The 16,652-nt window shown below is 49.1% G+C and overlaps 4 protein-coding genes across 7 annotated transcripts; 2 read left to right on the top strand and 2 right to left on the bottom strand.

Annotated features, from left to right (window-relative positions):
- Positions 1 to 61: 61 nt before the first annotated feature.
- Positions 62 to 6,196, bottom strand: SRA1 (steroid receptor RNA activator 1). The gene is made up of 5 exons (XM_079143991.1): positions 5,510 to 6,196; positions 5,275 to 5,400; positions 1,514 to 1,719; positions 615 to 723; positions 62 to 466 (listed from the first exon to the last, which is right to left on the bottom strand). Exons 1-5 carry the CDS (start codon positions 5,568 to 5,570, stop codon positions 255 to 257), a joined length of 714 nt encoding a protein of 237 aa, XP_079000117.1. The 5' UTR covers positions 5,571 to 6,196; the 3' UTR covers positions 62 to 254.
- Positions 6,197 to 6,334: 138 nt separating this feature from the next.
- On the bottom strand, positions 6,335 to 12,302 carry APBB3 (amyloid beta precursor protein binding family B member 3). Of its 4 annotated transcripts, none has more exons than XM_079143968.1 (12): positions 11,915 to 12,302; positions 11,561 to 11,638; positions 11,321 to 11,397; positions 10,694 to 10,754; positions 10,352 to 10,498; positions 10,103 to 10,230; positions 9,580 to 9,694; positions 9,355 to 9,439; positions 9,019 to 9,102; positions 8,636 to 8,751; positions 8,318 to 8,524; positions 6,335 to 6,876 (listed from the first exon to the last, which is right to left on the bottom strand). In XM_079143968.1, exons 2-12 carry the CDS (start codon positions 11,636 to 11,638, stop codon positions 6,640 to 6,642), a joined length of 1,335 nt encoding a protein of 444 aa, XP_079000094.1. In that variant the 5' UTR covers positions 11,915 to 12,302; the 3' UTR covers positions 6,335 to 6,639. The 4 variants fall into 4 exon arrangements, with proteins under 4 accessions (XP_079000094.1, XP_079000095.1, XP_079000092.1 ...); XM_079143969.1 differs by having other exon boundaries at positions 8,318 to 8,509; positions 9,580 to 9,745; positions 11,475 to 11,638; positions 11,915 to 12,298; XM_079143966.1 differs by having other exon boundaries at positions 11,475 to 11,638; positions 11,915 to 12,298.
- Positions 12,303 to 12,397: 95 nt separating this feature from the next.
- On the top strand, positions 12,398 to 14,388 carry LOC306663600 (SLC35A4 upstream microprotein). The gene is made up of 3 exons (XM_079144014.1): positions 12,398 to 12,531; positions 13,532 to 13,630; positions 14,189 to 14,388. Exons 1-3 carry the CDS (start codon positions 12,517 to 12,519, stop codon positions 14,384 to 14,386), a joined length of 312 nt encoding a protein of 103 aa, XP_079000140.1. The 5' UTR covers positions 12,398 to 12,516; the 3' UTR covers positions 14,387 to 14,388.
- A 419-nt stretch (positions 14,389 to 14,807) lies between these two features.
- On the top strand, positions 14,808 to 16,058 carry SLC35A4 (solute carrier family 35 member A4; the record flags this gene model as incomplete). The annotated part of the gene is made up of 1 exon (XM_079143985.1): positions 14,808 to 16,058. One exon carries the CDS (start codon positions 14,808 to 14,810, stop codon positions 15,777 to 15,779), a length of 972 nt encoding a protein of 323 aa, XP_079000111.1. The 3' UTR covers positions 15,780 to 16,058.
- Between the last annotated feature and the right edge of the window lie 594 nt (positions 16,059 to 16,652).

Raw genomic sequence — 16,652 nt, 5'->3', positions numbered from 1 at the left:
AAGGAGTGGGGCAGTCAATGACAGCAGTGGGGACCAGTCTGACATATGAAGGGCTCATCTCTTCCCACCCAGTGCCCACCACTGAGATGTTTTTATTGAAATGTGTGTGTTATGGGTTAACAAGTGACCTTCCTATATCCCAGATTGGATCTTGGGTCTGTTCCAATGGGACAGTCTCCCTGGTGGTAAAAGAGAGTCAAGTGAGAGAAGGCCTCCCACACCAAAGCATAGGTGAGTCTGGGGAATCCCCAGAATTATGGAGCCTCTTGAGAGACTAGTATAGTTTGATTCTCCTCAGTAGCTGCTGCAGATTTCTCTTCGTTGGCATCCTCCTCTGAAGACAGACTCCTCTTTTCCGCAATTAATCTTTTAACTCCTACCATCCACTGACTGACCTCAGTCACGTGGTCAACCATGAGGGAGCGGTGAATGTCATCTGCTACATCCCACCGGTGGCTTGAAAGCTCTGAGGAGAGACAGAGCTTGAGCAAGCAGACTGCTAAAAAAGAGCATTCATGCCTCCCATCCCAGATTGTAAAACCTTAGCACTTGTTCCAGCTTAATCAACCATGGCAGGGCAAGAGATTTAGGCTATACCAGGAAGCTGCCCATACCTTGCACCAGTAGTGCCATCCTCTTCTTTACAGGCACTGACAACTTCCCTCCAGCCCACTGTTCCTGAAGCAGTGTCAAGCGTCGACTGATGTCATCACATACCTGCTTCTGAGAGATAAACCCCCTCCAACTCAAGTGTTGCCAGCCCAGTGGGGAGATGGGAAGGCAGCATCTTATAGGAATGTACCTGCTATCTCTGGCCCAGGACCTTACATTTTGTCTTTTTAGAGTTCTGGTTCTTTACCCAAAGGTTAGAGACCCTCACTGAAAACCTGTTGAGGCCTATGGATCTTCTCCCAAGAAACAGTGCATGTGTGGCTAGAATTTAAAAATTTCAAGGGCCTCTCAGACCCTCAGAAGTTCATCTTATAAGGTTAATTTACAAAAAAATGAAACTTAAGAGCCAAATAGATGAAATTACTGTTACTTCCACTTTCCTTGCCCCCTTGCCTCCAGAGAGCTTAGGAAACACCATAGACAGAAGGTGATTTCCTCTCTCCTACTGAGCACAAAACCAGCAGGGTACACTCTGAATGGCCTGGAGGCACAGAAAATCAAGCTGTTATTTTTCACTAATGGAAATTTTTTTTTTTTTTTTTTTTTTGCGGTGCTGGGGATTGAACTCAGGGCCTGGTGCTTCAAGGCAAGCACTCTACTGACTGAGCTATCTCCCCAGCCCGTTCTAATGGAAATTTAATTCAACTCATTCTACTGCTGACTTCTTCAGAAATCTTGTGCACCTTCCTGAAATCCTGTGTTCATTTGTCTGGGAAGGCCTTCGCAAACTCTGAAAGGATTAAGATTGCCCATAGGGTCAGAAGGTCTACTGTTGGGAGCAATACTTGCATCAATCTATGGATAGGAGTCCTCTACCACCCCCTGGAGGGCCAGGGCTTACCCTCATGTGGCCACGGCAATCCTCCAATGCCTGTTCCAAAGGTCTCAGCACATCCTCCATCAGAGCCTCAGACTCGATGACTGGGAAACTTGTGGGCTCCACATTGGAGACAGGACAACTCCCCACAGAAGGGGGCCCAGGGGCCTTACTTGAAGGAGGCGGAGGCCCCATTGGTGGTGGCCCAGGAGAAGTCTCTGAGGTGGAGACTGAAAAGGTAAAGCAGTATCAAGCAGCATGGCTCAAACAGGTAAAGAAGCTCAACTCTTTAGTCACCCTGTAAGCAGGGCTATGCTGGGACAACTCATCCACTTAAAAATGTATGTGAGGTACCTACTACGTGCAGACAATGTGCCAGGTGCCAAAGAGAGTAAACCAGACAAATTAGGTTCCTGCCCTCAGAGAACTTAAATTCTAGAGGAGTTGGGGACACAAGAAAATTGCCAAATTACTGTTTTATGCTATAAAGAAAGAAAATGTACTATGTGATAAAGGGATATAGAAAGACCTACCTAAGTTGTATGAGTATAGGTACAGATGCTAGATTTGTGTGTAGCAAAAAGTACTCACAGTTAACAGGTTTTATTAAGTTGAGAACTAATGGATACATTAGATGCAGCTATGAAGAATTAAATGAGTACTAGGTGGAGATAAGGGCAGTGCTCAAGAGGCAGGAAGAGACTTTTTCTGGGGGCGGGGGAGGTGGGCAGGGATATTGGGGATTGAACCAAAGGGTGCTTCAATGTGGCTAAGCCACATCCCTAGCCCTTTAGTTTTTTATTTTGAGACAGAGTCTCACTAAGTTGCTGAGGCTGGCCTTAAACTTGCAATCCTCCTGCCTCAGCCACCTGAGTTGCTGGGATTACAGGCGTGCCGCCACCCAGCTTCCCAAGACTGTTATTAACACTGAAGAAAGCAGTATGAGCCATCACTGGAAGTCCAGATCCTGCAGGGCCTTGGAATTTGATCTTGAGCCAGACAGTCCTAGGAAGCCACTGCAGGTTTATAGGAAGAGGGAGTAACGTGGCCAGACTTATTTTTTAAGATGCATATGCTCCATGAAAAATTGATGAGAATGAATCGAGAATAGAACCAGGCACAGCAGTTGGTTAATGGAGTAGTCCAATTAAGAGAATGCCTAGCATGACTAGGGTGAAAGAGCAGATGAGGGGGGAAAAAAAGAGTGGTCTGAGATTTAATTAGGAGAAGGCAGCAACAGGATTTGGTTACAGTAGTAGGGAGGAATCAAGATGACTTGGTTTCTGACCAGTAACTAAGAAATACTAGAGGAAGAAAGTTAAGAACTTAAGTTTCAGGCATTAGCATCTATAAGGATGATTAATGCATCTAATAATTTGACCTGTTACTTGACTCCTGCACCTCTAGTGGTCATTTTGTTCCATCCTCTTATTCCCCAATTCTTCATCCACAACACTGTATCACCTCCAAAATCTGATTGCCCCTCCTACCCTTCCAGCTCAACTACTTGGATTTCATGGTACATTAAAGCTACTCCCTTATAAACACTGTTCCCTCCTCTTTCTCTTCCTATTGTTCCATTTTACACAGTAGTCGCAGTTGGTAGGAAAAACAGAACCATGCTGATGAATTATAATTAAATACTTTTCATGGCCAAGTACCCAACACTGCCTGGACACATCTCTTCTAAACTTTTCTATTGTGATCACTCTTCTCTTTTTTTCCCTACTGTCTCACCACCTCTGATCCTGCCTCATGTTTCATTGAGAAAATACAGGTCATCAAACATGAACTCCATCTACATCTGTGCCCATCTACCAGCTCATCTACATCTGTGCCCACTCTCCTTCCTCCTGTAATAAATGAAAGGTTCTGTTCCTAACAAGCCATCTCCAGCTGTTACCTCTTTTCTGCTGCACCATCAGTTCTGGTTCTCAATCAGCATACAAACATATAGTGTATACTATCAAAAACAATCCTCCCTTCACATTATTCCGTTTTCCAATACTGCCCCATTTCTCAGCTATGCTTCACAGAATTTGTGGGTGAACTGTCTATAGTTACTCTGTATTTCTCATATTCTCTTCTCAGCCCTTTCCAACTGAGTTTGTTTTCACCACTCCATGGAGACTGCTCTTGTTCAGGTCAGCGGTGATTGCAATGTTTGTCAGATATAGAGGTCCCCCGTCTCTTGACCATTGTAGCATTCTGCACTGTTGATTCTTGATTTTATTCTCTCCTGTTCTTCTTTGGCCATTTCTTAATCTTTGCTGATCCCTTCTCTACAAAACCTTGAAATGCTAGAAAGCCCAGGGCACTGTGTTGGATCTTCTTAGGCCTCTATCCACATTCTCTCTTTATGTCATCTTATTCAAGCCATAACATCAAATACCATCCACATGTTTGGTGATTAATTCTCTAATTCTGGCCTAGACCTCTCCCAAAGGTAGCAACAGCCCACACTTAAATATGGCCCGAATTGAAAGCTTGCTTTTCCTCTCCCCACAAAACCTCTATCCTCCAATCTTCCCATATTAGATTTAAAAAAAAAAAAAAAAAAAAAATATATATATATATATATACTGATTCCTTTTCTATTTATTCTTTTTCCACAATATATCCTATGTCCACCTAATTCCTACCACCCCCACTACTCCCATCCTTGTCAAATCATTAAATCTTGCCTGTATTACCATAAGCTTCTTGGTTTGTTGTTCATTTCTTCCCTAAAATTTTTTCCACAGCAGACACAGTGATCTTTTAAAGATGTAACTCAATTAGTGGTTCCCATCTAAACACAACAGAATTCATGCTACTGGCACCTACTGGGTAGAGATCAAGGATGCTACTGAAGAACCTACAATGCAAAAGGCAGTATCCAACAAATAACCTGACCCAAAATCAGTAATGCCATGGTTAAGAAACCCTGCCTTATATCACTCCTTTGCAGTGAAAAGGGTGTAAAGGATGGAGGGATGCTAAAAGAAATGAACTGGAGCCCATTTTGCAAGTGATTGCCCGCTTCCTGGCCTGGGAAAATTTTAGGGAGGAAAAAGAGCCCCCCTCAACTTTGAACTTTCCAATAGCTTCTAACTCTACAGATTAAAATGCAAACTCCTTTCCATGGCAAAAGTCACTATGCTCTAGCCACTCTTATTTCCTTCAGTCTCCAAACTTGTTCTTATCTCAGGACCTTTGCACTAGCTTTCAAGTGTTCTTGCACCGGATCATTGAGTGGCCGATTTTTCATCACTAGATTTCAACTTAAAATGTCAGCCCCTCGGATGCCAGAAACTATCACATCACTCTATTTCTCTACAGAGCCTTTACCACTACTTAAGCTATCGCCAAAGCTAGATAGTTAACCTATTTTTAACTGCTGTTTAGTTTGTTGCCCTCAAATACTATCTCTTAGCGTGTACTCAGTAAATAATAAGTAGACAGATGAATAACACGTCAAGTCTCAGATGCCTACTATATACCCAAGTGAAGATGTAAAACAGCCAAACGGATGTACCACTATGGGGTTCTAAGAGGACTAGATTGGAAACAATTTGAGAATAATCTGAATGAGATCACCTAGGATCAAAGTACAGAGTCTTTTAAAATAAACATTTATTGATCTAAGAGGCAGAGAGGGAGGCTCAAAAAGCACCTGCCCTGGGTCCTTTACCGGGATCCCAGTCTCCTTGTGGAGTCCTCAGAAGGAAAACAGATTCTTGGGTCACTCTTATCCCTGCACCGCCCATTCTCTGCCGGTTTCCGCGCATAGGACCCCCACGCACCTCTGGGGGATCCATCCTGCGGGGCGGCGACCCTCTTAGTGAGCGGTGTGCGCTTGGGTCCGCCAGTCTGGGTCTGTAGCCCGTATGAGAACTGCGGCGGGTCGTTCCAGCCGCGCTCCTTGTTGCCTGTGGAGGCGAGGAAATGTGTAAAGTGAGAGCCGGACTCCAGCGGAAGGTTTCACCGGGGCTTGGGAAAATAGAGAGGTCCGCACCCGGCGCCCCTAGCTTCGCTCACCCGGCTTCACGTACAGCTCCGCCATCTCCACTTCCGCACTGCCAGCGAGGCAGCGCGTCATTTCCGGAGCGGCAGATCACGTGGGCTAGCTGGACAGTGTGCCGGGCGGCGCAGGCTGGTTGGAGGACTTGTTTCCACCGTTCTTCTCAACTGCCGAGAGCCGCCGCGGGGACCCTGCGCCAACTCCCTAAGGGACTCGAAACCTTCTGCTAAATGTCCATCGGGACCCTAGTCACAAGGCACCAAACGAGGCTGTTTTTCCAAGGACGAGGCGCTCTAGGGAGCCCTAGTCTCTCCCAACTACCCTCAGGAGCAAGTTCAAACCACCAGAAGTTCCTGCCCCACGCGTACCCCTTCAGTGATCTAGCCAGTTCAACTTCAGAGCCTCACCTCTGGTCCAGTGCCTACACAATCACCACATTCATTTTCTCTAGGCTCACTACTTAGTACTCATCTTCCTTCAGCACTCAGTTTAAGTCAACTCTTCAGAAATCTGTAACACGTCAGGCCAGGTTAAGTGTCTCACCATAGCTACCACGATACTCTTGACATTTCCTAGTTGTACTACATAACATCTTCTATTTTGTTTGACTCGTTTGTCTCCCCTAGAAGTCTCAGAAGGACTCTGACTAGTACATCCCCAGCGCCTAGCTTAAGTATCTAGCACAAAGACCTTAAAAATGCTTGTTGCATGAATGAAGCCAGATGTCCATTACATCCATGCCCTCATGTGACTACAAGCAGCCAACACCAAGCACAGACACTCTCACCTCACACAGGTTGTTGGCCCCCAACCCTGTCCCAGGTCCAATATACTCACACCTAGTGAGGTCACTGAGGGATTTTTATTTGCACTTATTTTTCTATAAAGTGTTGCTGAGGTAGAACCAACTGCCCAGGGCTGGACAGGGTCAAGGAACACAAGGATCCAAGGTAAGGGGAACCAGGGGCCTAAGTGGTAGTGCAGGGCCTCTCAGTCATCCATATAAACAATAGGTTGGGCAATAAATAGAGGGTAAGCAAGGATCACCGGCAGGCAGAAAGGTGAGAGGTTGCAGGCCCCTGGGGATGAAGGGATACAGATTTGGGCATGAATCCAGAGCCTCCTTCCTCAGCCCCCTAAGATCAATTTAGGGCATATGGAGCAAAGAGGGTTTCAGCCGGAAGGCATCAAGAAAAGAGAAGACACCCCGCTTTCGAGGGGCTGCCCCTGCACCCCCAACCCCTCCTTTGAGTGGGGGCAGAGGCAGGGGACCTCCTGGGGCGTCCATGGAGCTGGTCCGCTTGAGCCGCAGGCGCGCACGGGCCTGGGCACCCCAGGCCTTGCCTCGAGCTGCAGAGGCCACAAGACACTTCTGGTATTGAACCTAGGGAAAAGGGTAATGTGAGGATCCAGCTACTCTCTGCCCCTGGACTCCCTGAAAGCTTCTGCAGGGCAGAAAACTGGGCAAGGCTTCTGTCTGATACAAGGCTGGTAGTTAGCATATCTGCAGTTCCTATAATACTCCAAAGTAGTTCAATAGCAAAAACATAAAACTTGACATTTACTGAGCAATTAAGGAAGGCTGGACACTGGTAAGTGCTTGGTATAATAATATAACTTAATCCATCTATTTATGAGGTGTTGTTATCCCCATTTTCCAAATGAGGAAGTTAAGATTCAGAAAGAGTAGATGACTTACTCAAGGTCATACAGCCAGAAAATGGTAGAATTGCATTCAAACCTAGTTCTGACTCTATAGCCTATACTCTTAACCAAACCTACCTCTAGGCTGCCTCTGGTCTACCTCTCACTTTTGTGGATCAGTCCCTGGCAAAGCAGATTCTCTAACCAAAGGGAGGGTCTACAATCTCAATCCATTCCCAGTATAACTGCCCCAATCATCTCTCATTTGAACCATTCAAAGAGGGTCCTAATTAGCCTTCCTGCCTCCTCTGTATTCTCTAAATCTTTTACCCATACTGTAGCTTAAGAGGTCACCCAAACCACAAAACAAACTTAACTATCTAGCTCAAAATCCTTCAACGGTTCCTAGTACCTCTGGATAAAATAAGCTCATCACCTTGATCCATGAGGTCCTCTATGACCTGATTTCTGCCCTCATCTCTCACTATACTTTCCTTCAAATGCCACATACACTTTCAGTTACTCTAATCCACTAACATCTCTCTCACCTTTTCCTGTCCCACTCCCCTTTACCTAACTTCCTTTTAGGTCATGTCAGTTTTCTCGCCTGAAGGAAATATCCTCTATCATCGCATGTTACATAGCCCCTTTCTAAGGTGTTTCTTTTCTATCCTAAGTATTCTGTAAAGGTAAAAGTATGCCCTCTATATTGCTGAATTACCAGGGTCAAATATGATGCCTATGTTCTGAAAGGCACTCAACATTTATTGAATAAGTAAGTTAACTGAATTAGTGGAATTAAAGCACATTTGAATGCCCACAGATGCCAAGAAATAACCTAAATGGGACAAAGAGAAAAGACAATGCCAAACTTATATAGCAAAGTCCCTACAAAAACTCCAGCTACATGCTGAAATTTTACATGTGAACCCTGTGCCAGACTTCTCATAATTTAAGAAGTGCAGGTATAGTAATTACTATGTCAAAATCTTCTAGCCTTTAAGTATTGCCAACTAATCAAAACTTACTAAAAACAGCACAAGAGCTAAAATACTTATGAACCAGTCATCCCTGAGATCATTGGTTTGTGATCTATGGAGAGGCTGCCAATCTTGAGCCTAGCCCATGGTATACAGCAGCTATAGGACAATCCCACCCGTGAATTCCAACCCCTAACTCACCATACAGGCAGCCTGCACAGCTTCAGAGAGTCCCCCAGCATGAGGCTGGCACCAGAAGGCTGCACACTGGAAGCTCTGACGGCCAAGGTCGGCGATGAGGCCAAAGGTGTGTGGGTCATGGCCAACACCAATAAAGGTCACAAGGCGCACAGGGCACTGCCACAGTGGCTCCTCCTCTGCACTGGCCTCTGCCTGTCCATACCAGGCCTGGTCATCAGAGGATCAAGCATTGGCCAGACCTACTAAGCTCTTCCAGCAGACCTCCTCAGCATCCCTGCTCAACCCTCCACAGCCCCCCACTTCACCCTCTTCTGATACCTGAATAGAATGTGCAGTCATGAGAGAATCAGACACACTGAGCATGGCAGGAACCCAGGTGTTCCGGTCCCCCCGGGCGGTGAGGGTACCAATGGCCTCGTTCAGCACATCCATTCCTGGGGGGAACATGCCCACTGTGGTGTCTCCCAGTAATAAAGAAATAAAGGGTCTGCAGAGAGTATCTAGGCCCCTCTCACTGACTTGGGATTCAGAGAGATAAGAAGACAGCTGGAGCTGGGATTAGAACTTTTGAGTTGGGAAGGCTGGTACATCCCAAGCTATGTAAGGCCATGGGAGGTCTTCAAGAAGTGGCAGTAGACCCCACCTCACCCACCTTCCCCTTGCCTACGCATCCCAACCCATCCAGCCTCTTCAGTTCTCACCCATGGCTTTGGTGACTGGCAGGGTCCCCATGTACAGTGCCTCATACTTCTGAGCAGCCTGGCTCACAGCATCCAGTAGTTCCGCTGAAATGTACACATAAAGTTGGCATAGGAACCCTCTATTACCCCATCCTACCCTTCTGAATAGGCCAGGACCCAGGACAGAACTATTGCCAATAAAAGAAAGTCCATGGATGTTTGTCCATTTTAGGGCTTTGGATCCCTGGGGCCAGGCACCTCAGAAATCCCATATCTCTGGAGCAATGCTAAATGACCAAGAACCTCCCCAACTCCCAAACAACCTGATGCTGCAATATAGCAACCCTTTCCCTGTACCTTGCCGTGGTAGGTCTTCAGGGGAGATGGGGTCTGGGGAACAGCAAACAGAATCACCACTGACCCCTACTCGCTCTGACAAGATCTAAAATACAATGCAAACAGCATGAGACATGGAAAGAGGGGAATTTGGGAGAGGAGGTCAATAACACCCTGCCCCAACTATCTTGGAAACTTTAGCCCTAGCTCCAAACCACATGTCCTGCCCCAACCCTTGGCCCTTACCTGGGCACAGAGCCCATGTAGGGCACTTGCAATAGCTTTGGCAGGGACGTCACAGCGAAACACATGGCACTTGAGCATACAGCTGTCTTTGTCACCCGCCACAAAAGCAAAGTCCCTGGCAAGAGCAGAGATGAAGCTGGGGTAGAGCTGGTTAGGGGGCAGGGACCTATAGTATCTACAGAGGCTTTTAAAATCAGTCTAGGAATGCAACGGAGATGGAATAAGGAAGTTAGGGCTGGGGCTCAGGGTACCTGGTTGTCACATACCTGTCACTGTTCCAGAAGCATGTGGGAGCACAGGAGAGAATCAGCCCAGCCTCTAAGGCTCTCCCCTATCTGTCCCGGCTGAGCTGGGCCCACCCTCCCAAACCAGGGCTGAACCAGGCAGGGGAGGCAGTGCTGGGTCCATGTCAGAGGATCTGTGTCCAGGGGTTCAAGTACCAGGGATCAGCATCAGTGGGGATCACAGCCTGCAGGGGGGAGGGAGAAGCAGCTCTCGCTTGGGGAGATGCAGAAGTCCTCACCGGCCCTTGGAGCTGCCCACGCCCCATACGCGGATGTGCACCAGAGGCTGGCAGTGGATCAGACTATGGTCCAGTGGATTCACTAGGCTCATGGCATCCTTCTTCAGGATCATAAGCATGTTCTGGCCCTGCCAAGGACAGTCAGCCCAAAGGTTAGACAAAAGTGGTTGCCATGGGAAGCAGGTAACTCAGGGACAACTACCTGTGCTAGGTCATAGACTGAACCCATTGGGCAGCCAGACAACTCACCTCACCCCAGGCACCATCTGGGGGCTGGCTACGGTTGCGGGTCTGAGCCAGCTGCTGGATACAATTATTGACTGCAATACTGCTCTTCCCTGGTGCCAGATCTTCTTCTGGCACCTCCACCCAGCCCAGAGAGCGGACTGCAAAGCACTGACAAGTTGGGGGAAGGGATGGGAGTGAGCAGGGGTGGAGTCGGGTGGCAGGTACCACAGCCTCCACATGTACAAACCCTCTGGTAGTCTCTCCCTTCGCCCTTTATCACCTCTGCTCAGTCCTATTCCACCCCTGACCTTTCACTAAAGATCTCCTAATACCTTAGGTTGACCCTGGGACCCAAGTCACTACCTTAGTCCCTGGCTCCAGGCTCTGAATGTAGGATTCCTCACCATACCAGGTCAGAGAGTTACTGGAAAAGAACACAGCTGATTAAGAGAACCACGCTTCCTACAGTAGGGGCAATGGTAAGGCCCAGGCTACTTCATCAGCACAGGATTTTGTACAAGATCCAGAATACGGCATCACAAATATAAAACCCAAGTGTGTTAAGACCCAGGATATATTAACATAAAATGAAGTTTAGAATTTGAGAGAGAATTCAGAACACAAGACCCAGACAGGACATAGAAAAAAAGTCACAAACATGAGGCAGTGTATATAGAGTGTGAACCAGAGCCCCTGACCAGGACAAGAAATCCTTGAAAACAAAGCCCAAAGACAATAGCCAAGGAAGGTCTAAGACATGATAGGTCAGGACGTAGAATATGGAAAAGAACATGTAACTAATGACAAGAACTTAGATCAAGGGCCAAAACTCAAAATACTGATGGTCAAGAACATGGGGCTGTACTGTGCCCAAGAACACAGAACAGGGCCCAAAAGGTAGACCAGAGCCTGAGCTGGAAAACAGAGTGGGTCCAGCTGTATTTCTGAGTGCTCCCAAGCCTTTCATTTTGCTTGGGGCATCCCAGTTACCTCCGGTTCAGTGAGCTCTCCAGGCTGGAAAAGGATCTCCCCTTAGGGGGCCGCAGTCCCCAAATCTTCTCTGTTCCCTGTAAAGTGGGGGGTTAGTCAGTATAACAGCAGGCCTCCGACCGCACATGGCCTCAGGCCCCCTCCTCACACCTACCGTGCCTGGATCCTCTGCATCTCCTATTTCCCAGGTTGGGCGCTGCCACTGGGTGCTACCGCTGGGTACATGCCAATAATAAGTACCTGCAGCATCACGGATTTTCCTCCAGCCTGGGGGCAAGCCTGGCTCCCCCTCCAGATTTTGGTCTCCCCACAAGTCATCTATAGAAAAAAGAGATTGGAAGTAGGATACATATTATGCATGAGTTCAGAATAACACCTTGTCATAACCCTCCCTCTCTGTCCCATAAGGGACAGCCTGTAGGTGGTAACTCCATGCTCCCCAATCTTAAGATCACATGTAAAGATCAGGATTCATTTGTCTCCCGGTCTTCAAACCAAGCCATACCCCCAACCCACCCCCGTATTTGACCCTTTCTCACTCCCTAGTCTCCCCACTCAGCTCCCGATTCTCCCACGAGGCCCCTCAGTGCACACCGTCGCAATTGACCAGAATGATGGCCAGCATGTAATCCTTGCCCAGCATAGCCCCTCCGAGTCTCCGCCGGCTTTAGCCGGCCTGCTCTCTCAGCCCACCGCGACCTCGGAAGAGCTGTGCCGAAAAGCCCAGCTTCCCTGCGCCGGAGACCGCCAGGCCAGCTGGCGCCGCAAACACGCGAGGCGGGGGCTGAGTAGCACCGCCTTCTAGGAGGTGGTATCTAGATCCCGAGTGGGTGCGTGTTTCCGTGCGTGGGTCCAAAGGAGGCGCACAGACGTCAGCCAACTAGCTGACACCACCAAGCAACTATGAGCTCATCAAGAGAGTGGAAGACTGGCGAGATGAACGTGCACCGCGCGCACTCGCGCATGAGTGAGATCATCGCGCGCGGGCCTTACGCGCGCGCACACACAACCTGGGATGCGGCGGTACGGGTCACGTGGAAGTATATGTGAAAAGTAGACTGTCAACTCGGCGGCGAAAAAACACCCCACCCTTTCCAGAAATGCCCCGGAAGTACCTTCGCCTTCAGTAAAGATGGCCGTAGGCCTTGACATAAGGGAGGCGGGGCTGCGCCTGCGCAACAAGTTCGGCGGGGAAGATGGCGGATGACAAGGTGAGTGAATGTGGGGGTGATCCTCTTCTGAAGATTGTCTTCAGACTCCATCGCCTCTGTAGTTTTGGGAAGAGGCGGCACTGGAACGTTCCAGAGATGGTGGTGCCCTTGTTTTCCCTGTTACTCCTGTCGACTACCTTAACAGGGACGGGTGGCTTGTGGGTAGTTTTAGGCGAGACGGGCGGAGCCGGGGATCCCCAGGAGTCCCCTCCCGAGGACCATCATGATACTTCGTTACTAGCACACACTCAAACACATTGATTCTAGAACGCCTCTCATTCTGCTTCATTCCCTAGCCCCCAAAATTTCCCTTCCAGAGACAGTGTTTCCAATCCACACAAACACGCCACCCTCAAACACTTTCTTGTGCACACAATTTCATACTTACATGTGAACAGAATCGCTCATCTGTTCATACTCTTGCCGACATTCATTACCTCTCATATCCAGTTACTCCATTCAGTTTGAGATGGCCTCAAAAACAAAGGGATACACCAGGCAGAAATCCGGTTTACCCTCAAATTGTCCAGGGAACTGCTTCAAGCTATTACATTCTCCATTTGGAAGTCCAGCATCAGACACATTCACCAGGTGCCTGCCAGTCCCACTGTCAGGAATTGGAACACAGCAGACAAGATGGACTGATGACCACTTTTGGGGAGCTCATGGTTCAGTCAGTAGTACTTTGCTAATAGACCTAATTGAAGGTCCTCTAACCTATTTGAAAGTTCCTCCTGTCTTACCCACACACTGCTTGCCGTATAAGATTCCTGTAGGGATTATTACAAGTTACTGATACTGATTACATCTGTCACTGCCTCCATGACCCCCATGTGAATTCAGTGCTTTTATTCCTTTACCACTGCCATCTCAGAAAGGTTTTATAGAAAGAGATTTCTCTAGCTTATCCCATTTCCGCCATGTCCCAGTTTCTGATAGAATTGAGAGCAGGGAATGGGGCTGAGTCAATCTACTGGAGCCAGCCTCTCCCTTGTCCTAGGATTCTCTGCCCAAGCTTAAGGACCTGGCATTTCTCAAGAACCAGCTGGAGCGCCTGCAACAGCGCGTGGAAGACGAAGTCAACAGTGGTGTGGGCCAGGTAGGGGCTGTTCTCCTGCCTCTCACCTTAAGCTTCATTGTCCAGTTTTTCTCTTGAGAAGGTTGAATGGGTGGCAGAGATTTATTCAGTAAATCGTTATTGAGGGCCTGTTCTCAGCCCCCAGCCCCAAGGAAAGCTTCCCTAAGAAAATAGCACTTGACCTGAGATCTTAAGCAAAGAGGAATGAAAATTCCAAGCATATGCAGAGAAGCATTATGTACAAGAGGGGGAAAGGAGGTCAGTTTGGCTGCAGTAGGAGAAACATGCTAAAATATGAGGCTGGAGAAACAGCAGGGCTCAGACTGCGAAGGGGCATCTCTGACTTTTTGGCAGTAAGATTCTGTGGTTGGAGTTTTCTGGCTTCAGGATTCTGAGATTGTGTGATCAGGACTCTAGAGTTCTTTTTTTTTTTTTTTTTTTTTTTTTTTAAGATCTAGAACTTTGAGAAAAATCTTTGAAGAAAACACCATAGCTGTTCAGAGTGAGCCTCACTTGAGTAGTTCCTGCACAGAGAAGGGGGGGGCCTGCCTGACTTTCCTTCTTTATTTTTCTCTGCAGGATGGTTCGCTTTTGTCCTCCCCATTCCTCAAAGGATTCCTGGCTGGCTACGTGGTGGCCAAACTGAGGGCATCGGCAGTACTGGGCTTTGCAGTTGGCACCTGCACTGGCATCTATGCAGCTCAGGCATATGCTGTACCCAACGTGGAGAAGACACTGAGGGACTACTTTCGGTCACTGCGCAAGGGGCCTGACTAGCTCTAGAGCCCATGGGGGAAGCAGGATGAACAGCTGGGGCCTACAGGTGGAGGCCTCTCGAACACAGACATTCTTATCTGGCTTCCCCAGCTGTCATCCATTTGCTGTCTCCACCTGTCCTGCCACCTTTATCTTAGCTTCTCTTCCTGCAGAGGGTGCACAGTGGTTTGTCAGCCTGTACCCTGGACTCCTTCCCTCCCCAGCCTCACGGGACTGGCCCAAGACCATGCTTCACTAGCCCCTTCCTTTTCCAGCCCTAATTGTGGAGTGTGCAGATGACTCTGATCCTCAGTATTCTCTCTGGTGATGTACCACAGCTCCTCCCTCTTGGGAGCTGGCTCCATAACCTGATCTCCCTTAAACGCATCCCAGTTCCTCTGCCCCTTGCTAGTTACACAGGCCACCAGGATCTGGTGAGGGCATGAGTGTAGAGGAAGGTGGTATGCCAGGCCTGGGCCGACCCAGGCAGGCCCGCTGGACCCTGATGCTGCTCCTGTCCACTGCCATGTATGGTGCCCATGCCCCACTGTTGGCGCTGTGCCATGTGGATGGCCGAGTGCCTTTTCGGCCCTCCTCAGCTGTGCTGCTCACTGAACTGACCAAGCTACTATTGTGCGCCTTCTCCCTCCTCGTGGGCTGGCAAGCATGGCCCCGAGGGGCCCCACCCTGGCGCCAGGCTGCTCCTTTTGCACTCTCTGCCCTGCTGTATGGCGCCAACAACAACCTGGTGATCTATCTACAGCGTTACATGGACCCCAGTACCTACCAGGTGCTGAGCAATCTCAAGATTGGAAGCACAGCCCTGTTCTACTGCCTCTGCCTCCGGCACCGTCTCTCTGCACGCCAGGGTTTGGCACTGCTGCTGCTCATGGCTGCAGGGGCCTGCTATGCAGCAGGTGGCCTTCAGGACCCTGGGAACACCCTTCCTGGGCCTCCAGCAGCTGCTACCAGCTCCATGCCCCTGCATATCACTCCACTGGGACTGCTGCTGCTCATCCTGTACTGTCTCATCTCAGGCTTGTCATCTGTGTACACAGAACTGCTCATGAAGCGACAGCGTCTGCCCCTGGCACTTCAAAATCTTTTCCTCTATACTTTTGGTGTGCTCCTGAACCTTGGTCTGCATGCAGGCGGTGGTCCTGGCCCAGGCCTCCTGGAGGGTTTCTCAGGATGGGCAGCACTTGTGGTGCTGAGCCAGGCACTAAATGGACTGCTCATGTCAGCTGTCATGAAGCATGGCAGCAGCATCACACGCCTCTTCGTTGTGTCCTGCTCATTGGTGGTCAATGCCATGCTTTCAGCAGCTCTGCTACGGCTGCAACTTACAGCTACCTTCTTCCTGGCCACACTGCTCATCGGCCTGGCTGTGCGCCTATACTATGGTAGCCACTAGCCCCTGGCCACCTCACTCGCTTCTGACCCTGTCAATCGGGTACCACCACCAGAGTCACCTCTCAGACCTCTCCCTTCCCTCCCCTCAGCAGCTGTGATAAGTGCCTTGTGAGAAAAGCTGGAGAAGGGAGAGCAGTCACATTAGTCTTGAGGTGGTGGATGAAGGAGGCTCCCAGGAGACATGAAGAGTAGATTTGGTTAAGGAAACTTAATCCCCACCCCCACCCCCAAGTTACTCCAGACTAAAGAATTGGGAGCATCAATAGTTAGAACTGAGAAATAGCTCTATTCCTGATGGGGAAGTCTCCTGGCTCCATCTTCCATAAACACAAAGTGGAATATGGGTGACAGGTGACTTTCCTTGCCTACTGTGGTCACCCCAGTAGACCCACTGCCCCAAGCCTGGTGTTGCTCCAGGCCAGTGTTGACGCATGACTTCTTCACAAGGGACACTCACATCCCTCAGTCATGCAGAAAGACCCAGTTGCTACAAATTATACAGCTGTCACCCAGGCCACTCTGCCAAGGTCCCTCAGCTCCAGCATTGCCTGGAGATATGTCCCCTGCTCCCTCCACAGTGCTGCTTCCCTCACCCAGCCTTTGTTCTGGAAACCCCAGAGAGGGTTGGGGCTTGACTCATCTCAGGGAATGTTGCCCCTGGATCCTGGCTTAAGCCTATATCCCTAACCCCTCTGCTCATCCACAGGCCCATTGCCACCTCTAAGGCTCTTAGGAGGTAGCGTCTTTCCCATTCTGGGTTCTGCCCCTGCCTAGTTGTGTCCCAGCTCCCAACAGCCTGGGAAAGCTCTGCATGGAGTGACCCTGGGACCAGGTACAGAAACTTCTATAGCTAAATCAATGTCTCTTTAGCTGC

The sequence above is a fragment of the Sciurus vulgaris genome, assembly GCF_902686455.1.
Source record: "Sciurus vulgaris genome assembly, chromosome: 6".
NCBI classification, from domain to species: domain Eukaryota; kingdom Metazoa; phylum Chordata; class Mammalia; order Rodentia; family Sciuridae; genus Sciurus; species Sciurus vulgaris.
Note: the sequence above shows the minus strand (reverse complement) of the source record. Positions and strands in the feature narration are given on the sequence as shown.

What these genes read in the sequence shown, in the direction of transcription:
- SRA1 (XM_079143991.1), bottom strand. Translation starts at nt 5,570, where the DNA reads ATGACGCGCTGCCTCGCTGGCAGTGCGGAAGTGGAGATGGCGGAGCTG. An exon ending in GCAGGATGGATCCCCCAGAG is followed by an intron (nt 1,720 to 5,274) that starts GTGCGTGGGGGT and finishes TTACCTTTTCAG; the next exon opens with TCTCCACCTCAGAGACTTCT. An exon ending in ATTGCCGTGGCCACATGAGG is followed by an intron (nt 724 to 1,513) that starts GTAAGCCCTGGC and finishes TTTATCTCTCAG; the next exon opens with AAGCAGGTATGTGATGACAT.
- APBB3 (XM_079143969.1), bottom strand. Translation starts at nt 11,963, where the DNA reads ATGCTGGGCAAGGATTACATGCTGGCCATCATTCTGGTCAATTGCGAC. An exon ending in GCCAGTCACCAAAGCCATGG is followed by an intron (nt 8,752 to 9,018) that starts GTGAGAACTGAA and finishes TGTTCCCCCCAG; the next exon opens with GAATGGATGTGCTGAACGAG. An exon ending in TGACTGCACATTCTATTCAG is followed by an intron (nt 8,510 to 8,635) that starts GTATCAGAAGAG and finishes TGGTATGGACAG; the next exon opens with GCAGAGGCCAGTGCAGAGGA.
- LOC306663600 (XM_079144014.1), top strand. An exon ending in TCAACAGTGGTGTGGGCCAG is followed by an intron (nt 13,631 to 14,188) that starts GTAGGGGCTGTT and finishes TTTTCTCTGCAG; the next exon opens with GATGGTTCGCTTTTGTCCTC.